Source organism: Gadus macrocephalus, chromosome 15, assembly GCF_031168955.1.
Source record: "Gadus macrocephalus chromosome 15, ASM3116895v1".
Taxonomy (NCBI): Eukaryota; Metazoa; Chordata; class Actinopteri; order Gadiformes; family Gadidae; genus Gadus; species Gadus macrocephalus.
The window spans coordinates 16,439,919-16,454,918 of NC_082396.1; the positions used below are offsets into that span (position 1 = coordinate 16,439,919).

At 43.5% G+C, this 15,000-nt stretch overlaps 1 protein-coding gene across 1 annotated transcript in view; it reads left to right on the forward strand.

The window, feature by feature from the left end:
- Positions 1-15,000, forward strand: part of ehbp1 (EH domain binding protein 1) — a 143,946-nt gene that overhangs the window by 55,162 nt on the left and 73,784 nt on the right. The window contains 2 exon segments of the mRNA XM_060073935.1: positions 1,371-1,561; positions 1,564-1,628. Of these exon segments, the coding sequence (XP_059929918.1) occupies positions 1,371-1,561; positions 1,564-1,628 (256 nt within the window).

Consider the following 15,000-nt stretch of genomic DNA (forward strand, 5'->3'; position numbering starts at 1 on the left):
TCTCAGCTTTCTTCCTTGTTTCTCTATCTCCTCTGAGAAGGAGTTCACAAGGGCAAGTCACTGTTTTGACTGGCAGTTAAAAAGTCATGCCAGAGATACTCTTAAAGCCTGTCTGATTCCAAACAATAGAGTCTCTCTCTCTCTATCTCTCTCTCTCTCTCTCTCTCTCTCTCTCTCTCTCTCTCTCTCTCTCTCTCTCTCTCTCTCTCTCTCTCTCTCTCTCTCTCTCTCTCTCTCTCCCTCTCTCTCTCTCTTCTACCCATCACTCTCTCTATCGCTCGATTTTAGGTCAAGCTGGGTCATTCGTTGCAAAAACAAACCATGTCTTTCAATCAGATACCTAGTCAGTTCCATGATTTTTTTCTTTCTTTCTCTGTCTCTCTCTCCAACTCTAGCTTTCTCTTCCAGCTCTGTTGCTCCATCTCCCCCATTCTATAGCTCTCTACCAGCGTTCTCCCCGTTCAGGTGTGTTTGTTTAGATGGGGATTTTGTATCTTGTTGAGTGACAGTCTCAGAGCAATGCCCCCGCTTTCAACCAGACAAACAGTACTGTGGAGTGATTGACACTGTTGTAGCTGCAAGTGTGTTTGTGTGTGTGTTTGTGTGTGCAAGCATGCACGTCTATGTGCGTGTGCACGTGTGTCAATTGTCCAAGCAGCATGGATATGAGGGTGAGGTTCGGGCCTAAGGGTACCATCATCTTCTATTACATCCTGTGTGTGTGTGTGTGTGTTTGTGTGTGTGAGGGTGGGGGTTTGTGTGTGTGTGTGGTGAGGAAGAGAGAGGAGGCCGGGGGTTTGCTGTATTTTATTGGGATGAAATGTAAAGCGAATCGTTTATCCCCCTTCACAATTTGTACGGACACTTGGCTTCCAGTAATGCATTGTGTGTATGTGAAATCAGCTACCTTTAATAATGACTAACACAGCTTTTATGTTGTCTATATTATATCCAAAACTAATTATGCGCCAGAACCAAATGCCTTGGCTGTTTCTTAGTCCTATTCTGTGTGCTTTTTAAAATCGTGAAGAAGGTGAAAGATGCTTTTGAAATCAAACATTCATGCAAATAATTATCTATCACTTCTTTGCCTTTGTCTCATTTTCTCTCTCTCTCTCTCTCTCTCTCTCTCTCTGCTCTCTCTCTCTCTCTCTCTCTCTCTCTCCGTCTCCCTCCCTCTCTCTCTCTCTCTCTCTCTGTCTCCCTCCCTCTCTCTCTCTCTCTCTCTCTCTCTCTCTCTCTCTCTCTCTCTCTCTCTCTCTGTGTCTCTCTCTCTCTCTCTCTCTCTCTCTCTCTCTCTCTCTCTCTCTCTCTCTCTCTCTCTCTCTCTCTCTCTCTCTCTCCCTCCCTCTCTCTCTCTCTGCTCCCAGGTCTAACCCATTCTTCGAGCCAAGGGCCTCCAGCCCGGTGCAACAGTCCTCCTCCGGCTCCGCCTCCCTGGACGTGTACAGCAGCCAGAAGAGACGGGCCCCTCTCCCCCCCGGGCCCTGGTGCCGGCCCAGGCCCCAACTCCCTGGATCTGGGTCGCACTCCCCTAGGCCCAGTACAGGCCCCTCACGGGAGGGGCCCAGCCGCCCGGGCTTGTGGCCGTGGTGGCAGGGAGGGAGCTGCCCTCCTCCTCTCCCAAGGTAGGCAGCCGTCTGGAGGTCCATTCATTACATGATCTGAAGGCACACACACACGCACGCACACACACACAGACACGCACCCGCACGGACACGCACGGACACACACACACACACAGACACGCACCCGCACGGACACGCACACACGCTCACACAGACGTTCACACACACACGCACACGCACAAGCACAAACACACACACACACACACACACACACAGAGTTACCGGGATGTAGAAAGAGGTAGTTGAACTCCAATATCAGGAGGAACCTCAATGTTAGAAAAAGTTTACGAAAGCTGGGCAGCTTCTTTGGTTTGTGAACTCAGACCTAAAGAACATGGCTGACAATTTTAGAGGTTTAATGACGTGGGATGTATTGATTACACTGGCCGAATAAATAAAACATTTTGAGCAAACAATAGGAAATGTGTGGTCAAAAGTCCGGCTACGTGTAGCAAACAGCCACTTTCCATCGGTACAGATCGTAGACACCAACCACACCTTTAGGAATACACTGTTGTTGTGCATTAGTTGCAGCCTGTGTAACTTTCAGAGATGATTGAAATGGATATGGTGGTTGCTCACACGTGTGTGCACGTCTTGGTCCTCCACATTATTTATTTTTACGCTTGTGCAGTCCCGCCTTCTGATGCATTTTGCATGCTTGCCCGGCTTCTTCATCTGCTCATTTGAATATAGGTATATATTTATTGGTGTGCGTTCATATGTTTGTTTATTTATTTAAATGAGGTAAATCATGGCGTGATGTAATTAAATGGCTGTTGGTCACACTACTGGTGGGGGAAGGATTGGCTGTTGGGGGGTGGGGGTGTGCCTGCTTGTGTGTGCTGTGCGTTTATATGTGTGTGTATGTATGTGCATGGGCATGAAGGCGTGTGTGTGTGTGTTTCGGGCCCAATGAGCATATGTGGGGCTTAAACACTGGAGGCTTAACTACAGCAGACTAATCACAAGGAGGTTGACCCCCCCGACACACACACACACACACACACACACACGGTACAGTTAGCCTGACGCGAGCAGTCCCCCCACCCTGTGTGTCTGGCTGGCTGACTGTTTTAGTGTAGCTGGGTGCTAACGCCGGCCGTCTATGTCATTATGGCACTGTGCCTTTATCACCCCACTGCAGTTGTCTGTGACCGTGGGTGAGGGGGGCCTTAACCACTTTAATTACCCAGAGCCAGTGGCCTGTGGTTGGCCAAACTTTGCCAAGAGCTGCCTCTGGAGCTCTGGGTGGCTGGTGGTCGTGGTAGAGCACTGGGGGTGTTAGGAGAGTAGAATGAAGGGAAGAAGTAGTGGAGAAAACAGAGAGAGAGATTGGTAGAATAGATGAGAGTTGGGCGAAATTGGATGCAAGTAAGCAATCGACTGTATAGGTGCTACAGGGTTTCTTGACATATACAGCCGCATTGGAAATGTATTGATTTATTTCCACACAGTTTCAGGGCACACACAAACACACCCACATGCACACACGCATGCATGCACACACACACACACACACGCACATACACCCCATTTTTGTGTGGGCTGAATGATGACCTTTGCATCCATGAAGTTCTTAAGGATTAAGACAGGAGATGGTCCCACTAGTGATTTGTAGGGGGGGGGGGGTGTGTGTGTACATGGGCGTTGTGGGTGTGGGTGAGCTGTGTGGATTTCTGTGTGCATGCGCATGTAGCAGAGTTGATCCATTTGTAAACGGTGATTGTCACCATTTCTCGGCACATGTGCGGGTATAGATTCCAACATGCCCTGGGCTCGCTGGGTGAATATGTATGTCACCAGATGTAACCCGCCCCAATACATGGTTAACCTCTAGCTCTCTCATAGCAAAGCTCTGAATCCACGCTGCACTGCATGCTCCCTCCGCATGTTTATTCATCCCCACTTGCTACTTATGCAAGCAATGAGTGTAGCACTATGATAAAAAATACAACTATACCTAATCTCTAAATATGAATAGAAATGTATGCATTTTAAAATATGTTATTTCGCCTTTTGAATTTACATCTTTCCCTGAAGGGTCGTGAATATCCCATAGCGTTTGGCTGAATGGTAAATCATAAGCAACAGAGATTAGTGTGTCTTCTATATCTGTGGTTACATGTGTTTTCTGGATTTAAGGCTTCTTGTTCCTCCAAAGCATCGTTCCACAGTCAATCACCAGCGGCACAAGATGCCAACATGGTGGAGGAGAGGCAGTTGTTTCATCAGTTCCATTCAAATCTCACGCTCTACGTTTCCAAACGTTTCCTAACCCTAACTACTATCAAAGCAAGTCCATAGGTTCAAACATAAAGGACATATTTCACCTAGATGGAAAATATAATTTGTAAACGTGGCTCAAAATTATAAAATTATGTAAAAGAAGTAATCCCTGCAGCATATTGTGAGTTTGTCAGACACAAGAGTTGTTTCCTATCTTATTTGTTGTCTTTTCCATAGATTAAATAATTTCTTCACAAATTCATGTTGTGATTATTAAAAGTTAATCTATAAAATGCCATGGTCCCTTGTTTGCATGTCGCATTATATGCTATATTTGCATCAATAATTTAGTTATACTTCAGATTTCTAATCTATAATATGATAGTAATTTAGCTCAAAGAAGATCGTAAGATCCTAAGAAGGTGAATTGCTTTGAGCAAACACAAACTCGGCCAGCACTACTAAACTTTTCCCTGTGGGAAGACAAACTCAAACATCTTGTCCCTGACAGACGTTCCTGGAAACGTGTCAGAACTATTCAAATCAACCCCATGTAGATTGCCCACTGTAGAATATACCTATAAAAAGACCATTCTGAAAGCTTCATCCACTTGTGCAAATGAATACCTCCACAAAGAAACGGGAAACAAGGTGTGACCCCTCCTATTTCTTGTTTCCAGCCAAGGCTTTAATGCCGTCGCCCCCTAAAGTTCTACTATAACCTGTGACTGCTGGATCACAGATTAGATGCCGCACAATGGTATTGTATGGCTAATGAAGAAATTATATATCATTTCAGTATCTGCTGACATGACCATGTTATTAATCAGTGAATATATAGAAAGTTGCTTAGAAATGTTCTTGGTTGCTATAGATTACAGTTTAAGTGGTATCCTAGCCTAGGAAGGAGAAGTGGAGAAGGCAAGGAATTGGGCACGTACATTTTTTCTCTATCCTACTTTGAAACAAGGATCTCAGAAAGTGTGTCTTTAAATCAACTACTTGAACAAAGAGCCCGTATGTAATCAGGACAACACTGGACATATGTTGTTCTAGGGTTGCCTGCTCTACACATATGCATTAACCAGACTTGATTTACATTTCCCCCAACAAATGCCTATAGCACTGGACAGTTGGCAGCTGAGACACGGCTTTCAGACACAGTTTCCTCATGTGTGACAGCTCGATAGCGTTTCTCTCTGAAATTGATTTGGGTACATCAAAACATCATAGAAAGCATCTGCATTTCAACTCACACAGCTGGGGGATTTGCACGTTTTAGGTTACAAGGAAATCCCCCGTTCCCCCCAATAGCAAATAAAGGGCCTTCATTTGTGTTTTGCTGTGGACGTCCTACTAAAAAAAAGTTTTTACGTCCTACATTAATACATTCTGCGTCAAATCCTGTTAATCTATGATTGAATAATGTGCAAATAAATATAAAATATATTTTTTGTATTCACCATGTAACCAGCAACTAGTGATCGAACATAAGATTGAACATAGTTGATCTATACACAGAATGTCAGCCTCCTAGTTGAGACTGTTGGATGGCTGAGAGTAACTACCTAGTGGCAGCTGGGAGCTTCATCAAACCTGACTTCTCCTCTGCTGTGTTCTCTGCCCAACGCCTGTGATGTTGAGTGACACAGGGCTTGTGTTTAAGTTGGACTTCTGTAGAAGGGCTTTTGCAAACGTATCCAGGATTAATTTAAATGAACAGAGCGCGCTCCTGCCAGCCGGGTCGTGAGATCCGCCAGGCCAACTATGACCACCCATACTCCCCAACACGGTGCCGATTTCACCCCTCCCTGCGCTCCAACCATCACTTGCTCCTCCTTTTTCCTTTCCATCGATTCTCTCCATCCCACTGCCGAGACACATGGCTCCACAGTTAAATGCGCTGATCTTTGGATTTTCATTCGGTTTCCGCTTGACAAATCATTTTGCCTCATTTTCATATGAGGAAGAACTTCAAAGTTGGCCTTTGTTCAATGGTGGAAAGTTTTAGAAGTCCAATATTATCTTTACATTTACATAAAAGCTTTGACAAAGAGTAAGTCCTTTTCGTACATGCACCCTCACAGAGATTTCCTATCGCTATACATATTGTCTTATGCAAACGCACACACGCATGCACGTGCACAAACACACACACACACAATCACACTACCTTACTCACACAGTCCGTTTCCTTTGCACCTCTGGCGAGGGGGGTCCTAGTGCCTTAATCATCGGTGCGTTAATCAGAGGGTTCAAATGAAGGAGTGTTTCTTCCCGAGCACGCAGGGGCCCAGAGGAAGCCAGGGGCCAACACTGCGTTCCCGCCGCCGGCCCCCCACCCGACCCGCCGTCAGACTGAAATTAGAATAAATTAACCATTATTTAATTGGGTTCGTACAGGACTGTGATATTTCCTAATTAACTTGGGCCAGGGTTATTGGTAGGATAGTTTCCCTGAGGTTGCTGTTGACAACTATGGGGCCGTTTTCAGAGCAGGAAGGAAGCTTCCTGTTAATCTTCTGACTGTTTCACTTTTTCAATGACCCTCTATTCTTTTCTTTGCATACATTTTTCTCTGATAAGGATAGCAGAAACTTCATCTTGCTTCATATCACACATGTTTTACTCACTCTGAGACTAGTCTGCAATATTCATACGGCCCCATGACTCCTGTAGTGAAATTGGAATTTCATTTCTTTATGTTATTTACCATTGGTATACCGTATATTTGAGATGAAGATGGCGGTAAATAACCACATTTCAACAAAGGTGTTTATTGTAATGGATCAACATTGCCATGATGTAAATGTTTATCACAATTGGCTCATACAAATAGGTAATGCTATTGCAAGATGCTGAAGTGAGAACTAATACTAAAGAAAGTGAAATGCTGTAGTATAAATCTGATTTATAAATCTCACAATCAAATACCAACTGGTAGTCATACTTTATCTGAAACTTGGCCACTCACATTGGCCAAGGGAACCGGTTATTTACCCATTAACTTCCATACTGCAGAAACCTCCTTCTCCCTGCCTTCTATAAAGCTATGTAATATTAGGAGAATAATCCTGCCGAGGAGTCGGGTTGGTTTAAGTCAGTAGCTCTCAACAGCCTCCTTTTTCTCGTTAACCCAATTGCCCTGCACTCCCCTCCCAAACACAACCCCTCTTTGCTTACTCGCTGTGAGTTTGTCATTGGATCTCTTGGGAGAGAAGAGAGCCGGTTCCTGCTACCATGCGGCCAATGTCCCCCCACACTCACTGGGGGTCCCTGTTCCCCCCGCCTGGCCGCAGGGCAATGCTTTCAGCAGGCCAGGGAGCAGGCAGTGGTATCTGGTACCTAAGACAGCCCCGTCCCGCATCCTCCGTGGACGTGTAACTCATCCACCTGTTGTTGTTCCTCAGCACAGTTCAAAACCCGCTGGGTTGTACCAAGATGATGTCGCTGCATTTGAGGATTCAGTGATTATGACTGAAGTGCTTCTGAGGACACGTGGAGGTTTGGTTTATGAACTGATTTGAAATAGTAACACTGTTTTCTAATGGCGCATAATATTGTGAGCGTGTATGTGCTGTTTCTTCTGATAGTGCCCTGGACAATGTCACTTTGTTTATAGTTAAAAAAAGGGATCCCCCTCGGGTGATGGCAGCATGTGTCAGACTCCTTGATGCCAAGACCACTCTGTCTGTGAGGCTTAAATGGCTATGTTGTTAGTGTGGGGGAATGGGATATAAATATATGCATAAATATATATATATATATTATGTATATATATATATTTCACACGTACACTTTGATCCAGCTTTGCTAATGTGGCTATTGTTTAGCTTTTGTACAGTGTGCGTTTTGAGTTCACCAGTTAAGCAGAGGACTACAAAGCATGCCAGTCCCAATGCGCACACCTTGGTCCGGTGTAAGGAAGGTCTTCGGCGAGGCAGTGCTTGTAATCTGTCTTTAGCAAGTCCTCTTTAGCTCTATCTGCCAAGGATTACTTCACAAGCTGAGAGAGAGAGACGGAGATGAAAAGTGAACCTAACAGAATAGAGATGGCGTAAAATCAAAATGAAAGCAGTATTAGAGTGTGTGTGTGTGTGTGTGTGTGTGTGTGTGTGTGTGTGTGTGTGTGTGTGTGTGTGTGTGTGTGTGTGTGTGTGTGTGTGTGTGTGTGTGTGTGTGTGTGTGTGTGTGTGTGTGTGTGTGTGTGTGTGTGTGTGTGAGTGAGACCTGTCCGGAGCTTGCAGGAGGACTTGGCTAATCCCTCCATGATTGATGTGTTCCATGAGAGGCCCTGTGGCAGACTAATAGGGCTTCTATGGAAGACCCAAAAGGGCCTGTTGGTGTGTGTGTTGTCCCACACACGTGTGTGCAGGCTTACTTCCCTGGATGATCAGTTTGTTCGTCTCCCCATCAAATAGTTAGTATGGTATGTTGAGCCCGACCGATAAAGGATTTTAAGGCTGATACCAATGCAAATATTTGGTGATTTAAAAATCCGATATTCCGATATATATCGGCCGATATATATTTTAAAAAGAAAATTCCAGAAACACTTATGAGCCCTCACTAAAATAATAAGGTAATGCAGTTTAAAAATAAACTCTATTTTATTGTTTTATTGTCACAACGAAAAAGTACGGAACCCATAAAGGGACTTTGGGTAAAAAAAGAAAATGTTAACATTTCTCGTGAGCACGAGAAAGTATCTGGTGCTCACGAGAAAGAATGTCGTGAGCACGCGAAAGTGGGCCTATTTCATATCACTTGCTGTGTGTGTCTGTGTCTGTGTGTGTGTGTGTGTATGTGTGTGTGTGTGTGTGTGTGTGTGTGTGACGTCAGCGAGTGAGTGGACGATCGAGGAGAGTGAGTGGACGATCGAGGAGAGCGAGCGGTAGTGTGAGTGTCAGTTTAGTGAAGTAATGAGTGCCTTCGATGAATCACACACAAGCTAAAATCGTTCAAACATATATGCTTTATTTTTAACTCGCACTATTGGAGCACGTATATCCTCTTGCGCTCTGCCTCCAACTATGAGATGGTTAGTGTTACACCTTTCCTGCTGTCGGCTCCCAGACCGTAGTCGAGGAGAACAGGGGAGACGTTCCCTCAAGGGCCGATGCTCTCTTGGGGGCAACACCCTTCACTTTGACCGGCAGTGGGTCTGCTCATGGTCGGAATATAGTCGGAATGTCGCGTCCACCGATTCTTGACAGGCTTTGTACTTTATTCTTCTATTCTTCTATTATCACAACCGGACTCGTTCATTACTTCCCTAAACTGACACGCACACTACCGCTCGCTCTCCTCGCTCGTCCACTCCCTCGTTGACGTCACTTACTCACTCACACACACACACACACACACACACACACACACACACACACACACACACACACACACACACACACACACACACACACACACTGATAAATAAAATGTATAAAAATGCAAACTTAAGATATGAAACTCAAAATCCTTTGAAGAAAAACAAAATAACCCCCAAAAAATAATAATAATAATAAAATGTAAATATTCATTAATCAGCCATTATAAATGCCGATACCGATAGTTTGGAAAATGCCTAATATCGGCCGATAATATTGGCCTGCCGATAAATCAGTCGGGCTCTAATGGTATGTAACCGCTGTAATAGTGGGCTACAGTTGAGTCAGGTCAGGTGCATAATACGACATTTTCATTATTCACGTTGAAAGGTGTAATACTTTATTCCTGGGACCCACTTGGTCAAACCAGTTTTTTGTGATGCGTAACCTGCAATGTTTCTTCTGCCGTTGTTAAACACACGCCGTGTGTGTTCTCTTTTTGGGAAGTGGGGGTAACTCTATCTTACGACGGTGCTAATCTTCCCAACGCTTTTATTTTGAAGCTAAAGGGGATTTTGGATAAGGGGTATCCCAGTCCCACTAGAGAACTCTCCTCATTGACCCGCTGGGCGATCCGGGACCCCCAGCTCTGGGACCCCCCGCGTTACGGTCTGAACTAGAGTCACAGAGTCAGACCAAACCCAGCGACTCTCAGGCTTAAGTGGCCGGCTTTTAATTGAACTAATCCAGACTCTTTCAGAGGGGAACAACCCAAACAAAAACAAAACCAGACTGCGGATGTACTCTTTCTGAGGGCATTGTACTCAATTAGTCGGCATGGCTGTGTATTTGAAAAGGTGTGTGCGTTTCGCAGAGAGAGAGAGAGAGGAAGTATGTGTTTCGGAAAGAGAGCATAAGTGGTGAAAATATAAGGCTTTAATTGCCTCTATTTGTACCGGTCCTACCCTTACCCCCTTATCCACCTGCAGCCTCGCTCATCACCCCCCAGCACCCCTTGTATGTCCCTGGCTACACTATGCAGGTGTGCCTTTTAAACCACTACTGAACACTTTGGCTGCTGGAAGATCAATCCCTGAAATCAATGCAGTGTTAAACCATTAACAGTAGCGTGGCTGGACTGGAGAGGGTAGGGCAAGGCAAACAGGTCAGATTCATGGTTTTATGAAACCTTGAAAGAAGATGGTGTTTCATAAAAACAAGAAAAACAGCCCATTAAAAAAACTTTACTGTCCATTAATATCTATTGTGACAGAGTTTTGGCTCAGACAGCTGTTTCCTGTCAATTGTAAGGACTTCTGTTGCCAGTCAGCAGTGTACCACTGCATTCTCCATTAAACACCTCAATGGTTTTCTTTGACAAATCAAATTACATTTTTAAATGTATTTGAAAGAAAGTGCACACAATAGCCAACTGGGAAGGAAGAACAACAGGTTAACTAAAACAGCAGGTGATACATCATACTACCTACTATGGCGGCCCCCCATTGTCTAATTTGTTCCAACAAAGTATCATAATGAAACGAAAATATTTGTGCACATTTTCTTATCTCATATTGCCGCTTTTCCACCAAAATGTCCCCGAACTTATAGACCCAGGAACTACATTTAAATAGACTAAAACCGAACCCAAATTAAGAAAGATTCATCATAAATTGCATTTACATCTACATTAATAAACTTCTGATAAAGAACATACCCTTTAAGTTACTTAAAATGTATATGAAGTATATACCGGTAATGTTTTTATTCATTAAAATCACATCACAGCAATGTGTAATGCTGTGTTTCTCACCACTTCATTATGAACTTGCACTGTGAACTTAAAAACTGAGCAGTAAGCAATACATTCACTAGGTCAGCTGGAGAGAGGGGGAGGGGGTTGGGGGTGCGCTATATTAAGTACACAAAATTCAACAAAATGCCACCAATTATAAGACAACAATAACATTATATTATACTCTTAACAAAAATGTCTAATATAACACTTGAATCATTAATTCAAGTGTATTCAATAAATAAATGAATGATTGAGTTTTATGTGGTTTAATGTAGCAATTACTAAAGTCAAGTCACTACTAAATCAATAACCAGCACTTGGGAAAACAGGTCCATGCTTGGTTCTTTAATGTGAACTCTGTTGCCGCACCGCAGAGAAGCCCTTATGTTCTTGCAGTTTAAGATTGATTAGCATAGTAAAAACACCTTTGCCTTTGCGCAGTCATGCAGTGTTGAGATACTACATAGGTTCCTAGTTCTTCCAAAAGTTCCTAATTCCTCCAAAGGTTCCTAGTTCCTCTAAAGGGTCATAGTGTGTTGGGATTGGGTAGATATTTTTACCATTCATACTTATACAATGTGTTAATGATTAAATTGTTTAAAGCACGACATTGTTTACAAGAGCACAAAGTTCTTCATAGATGTGGCACCTTCATTTTGCTCTTAGAGTGCACCAGGTGATACATTTTACTTTAAAAAGTACAACATCTTCTTAGGTAGACGAAAATCTGTATATTTTGGTTGCATGAATGCTGATGACCACATTGTCACTATAGTGTATTCGACGTGTAGCTACCTTTAACGTCCTTCCACCATGCTTCCAGGTCACTTCATGCCTATTGTCATGAAAACATACCATAGACTGTCCTTTAAAATTTGTTATGTAGTTAGAAATAGCTACACAAATGCAACCCTAAAGTAAAAAATTATAATCCACCTCAAAGGCAAATGAAGGGCAAACACAAGAAAACACAGACACACAAACCCGGTCCTTGGCACTTGTATATAAGCGAACACACGCAACATAGCCGTCCTGGCTGGGAGTGTTGATGCATGCGTATTCCGATCAGCCTCCTCGTCACAGGGGTGACTTTGTAATTATGTTCATTATAATTGGCTGTGGTATCACCCTTATGATCATTTAGTAGCCCCATGCCACGCTGGACAATGGCAGGGACCTACACACTCACACGCACACAGGAGACACCGACTCAATGCTCCATCTGACACACACACACACACACACACACACACACACACACACACACACACACACACACATGCAACCAACACACACCACAGACACAGATTCAGTCAGCCTCTTTACCTGTGGCCGCTAATTCTTCAAATGGTTTCCTTAATGAGTTTCCCCCTCCTTGGCTGAGATTAATTGATAAATGCCACTGTTGGCGTTATCAGCCAGGCTTGATCGGTGAACCCACGCACCTCTAATTTGTTTGTTGAAGAGGCTGTTAAAGGAGATTAATGCAAGATAGATTCACACCGCCCCATCTCACCCCCTTTTTCCCCCTCCACCTTCGAGTTGTCCTTGCTCCTTTCTTTGGACAGAGGAAGGAGGGCGATGCATGCAAAAGCTGGTTGGTGTTTTCTTGATTCATGGAGATCCTGTTTAAACTCCATTCTGACATGGCATGTCATGGATATTGAATGGGTAGCAGAAATATCCGGGGGTAAGTGCAGGATGGGTCGTCCTGCATCGTTTGAGGAAGGATTGCTTGAATAATAAGGAATTCATTTTGAGTTTAAGAAGCATCTACAACAGAAAGAGAATTGGACGGGAGGAAAGAAGCGAGAGAGGACAACATCTGGTTTTGTTGATGTTAAAATGAACTCAGTTTCCATATTGCCTCCCCTCCTCTCCTCATCTTTCCCAGCAAGCCCTTTTTTCCCCAGCCAAAGCTAATGTGCAGAGGCACAATTCTGGGTAACGCTAGCGCCGCCTCCTCGACAAGCTAAAGCTAGTGCTTACAACACATAATGCCCCAGTGTTAAATGTTAGCAGGGAAACAGCCAGCCAGGCAGGGTGGGCAGGCGAGCTGTTGTAGGGGGCAACTAAGATGGCTGGCAAGCTTTTCTCCTAACTGTTATTTTCCCTTCTTTATTCATTTCCACCTCTCTGCATTTGGATTCCCTGAGAGAGCAGAATGGGATCCTGAAAGCCAAGCATGCCTGGAAAAGAGAGATCCTTTTCCTTTTTTTTTTCTACACATTGCATCTCATAGAGCGAAAGCCAACCGTACCTCCCTCCTGGCCCACAGGCTGACTCTGAGTTGGGACATGAAACTGCCTCACCTATCCTCGCCCAATCCCACCCACATGAGCACACACATACCTCTGAATATATATTGCAACACACTCATATTCTCACTTACATCACATGGATGATGAATGGAATATTCATCTTCCTCTTTTGAATGGCAAATGTTTCCATTTAGGTTATCATACCAGGCGGTAATATATATGTTGTTGTTGTATGTTTAATATGCATATGCAATATGCCTGAAGCTTGCATCAGGCTAACCTCTATCAAACTATAAACAAAATACTAGCTCCAAAAGGCAATTGGACTGAGCAGAATAAATAATGCTGAATATAATAATAATAATAATAATAATAATAATAATAATAATAATACATTTAATTTAGAGCCGCCTTTCAAGACACCCAAGGTCACCTTACAGAGCATATAGTCATCATAAATCGTTTAAAAAAAAAAAAAAGACATTGTGGAAAAAAATAAAAAAATAAACATAAGAAATAAGAAATAAATAAAACAAAAACAAGACAAAAAATGTATATAAGCAATCACATATAACCAACTGTAAACACAGATTACTTTGTTTTATAACACGGGTCTCTCAATGCTGTGGAACGCTCCATTCACTTGAATGGGCCCTTCACAACTTCGGTGTGAAGGGGTGGTGGATTATATTCAATAATTCACCGTTGCTAAGTTTAATTGACCGCTGTCAAGGAAAACAAAGGATATTTTGCCTCTAATGACGTCTTTGGCAAAACTCCATAAGTAGTCCGGTAACTTGTCAACCCCAGCGTCTTCGGTTGCTAAGCGACATCAACGTCTTTGGCAGACTATTTCTTTGCTGATCAACACTACGAATTAGCTAAGTACTTCCGCTCAATTTGAATTTCCCTTCAGTACTAGGTCTGGACCTGCTGTATGTAATTTGGTTTTCTGGCGCCGCCACAGCGGCGCCCAATCAGCGAACAGAGGGCGTGTCTGAGAACAATGACGATAAAGTCGTGCGCCAGTTTGAGTTGTTGTTGTAGGTCGGTAGTTGATTTACAATGTGCAATTTTTCCCTGATAAATTAAATTCGACGAACAAAACCTGCAGCTGTCGTTGACGGACATTTTCGTGCAGACGCGCAAGGTGTTTGGTTTGTGTACAACCTGCGCGTGATTCCCGGCGCATGACATACGTCACAACCAAACGTTAGCGATTGGTTATGGCAGATCCAGAGTGGCACTGGGCAGATCCAATCATTTTAAACTTCAACAGACACCCGCCTTCGAGTTAACGTTTGTCAATTGATTAGGTCCAGACTCTCTGTACAAATGAAATGAAATGAAGTGAAGTACGAGAGTCTGGTAGAACCAGGCTAACTACGAATACTGGTAACAAAAAAATTGTAAAAATACCATTTTATTTTTTCGTTTTGGCAAGTAGCCGTGTAATAAGCGGGATAATGTATTGAACTTCACCAATCATTATCGAAAATAAGCCCCTTCAGGGCAAAGCGAGACACCTCCGCTGCGCGTCGGTGTCCTGTTCGCCCTGTTGGAGCTTATGTTCCCGATATTGACCGGCGTTCTATACATTATCCCTTACTTAATACATGCAAATAATGACTTGCATATACTGTGAATAAGATAACCTGTCGGCTTCCATTTTGAGCGATGATGACAAAGAGTGTAAGCTTTTTGATTTTGGTCAATTTTAACATTTATTAAAAATACATTAATGAATGTATTGTTAC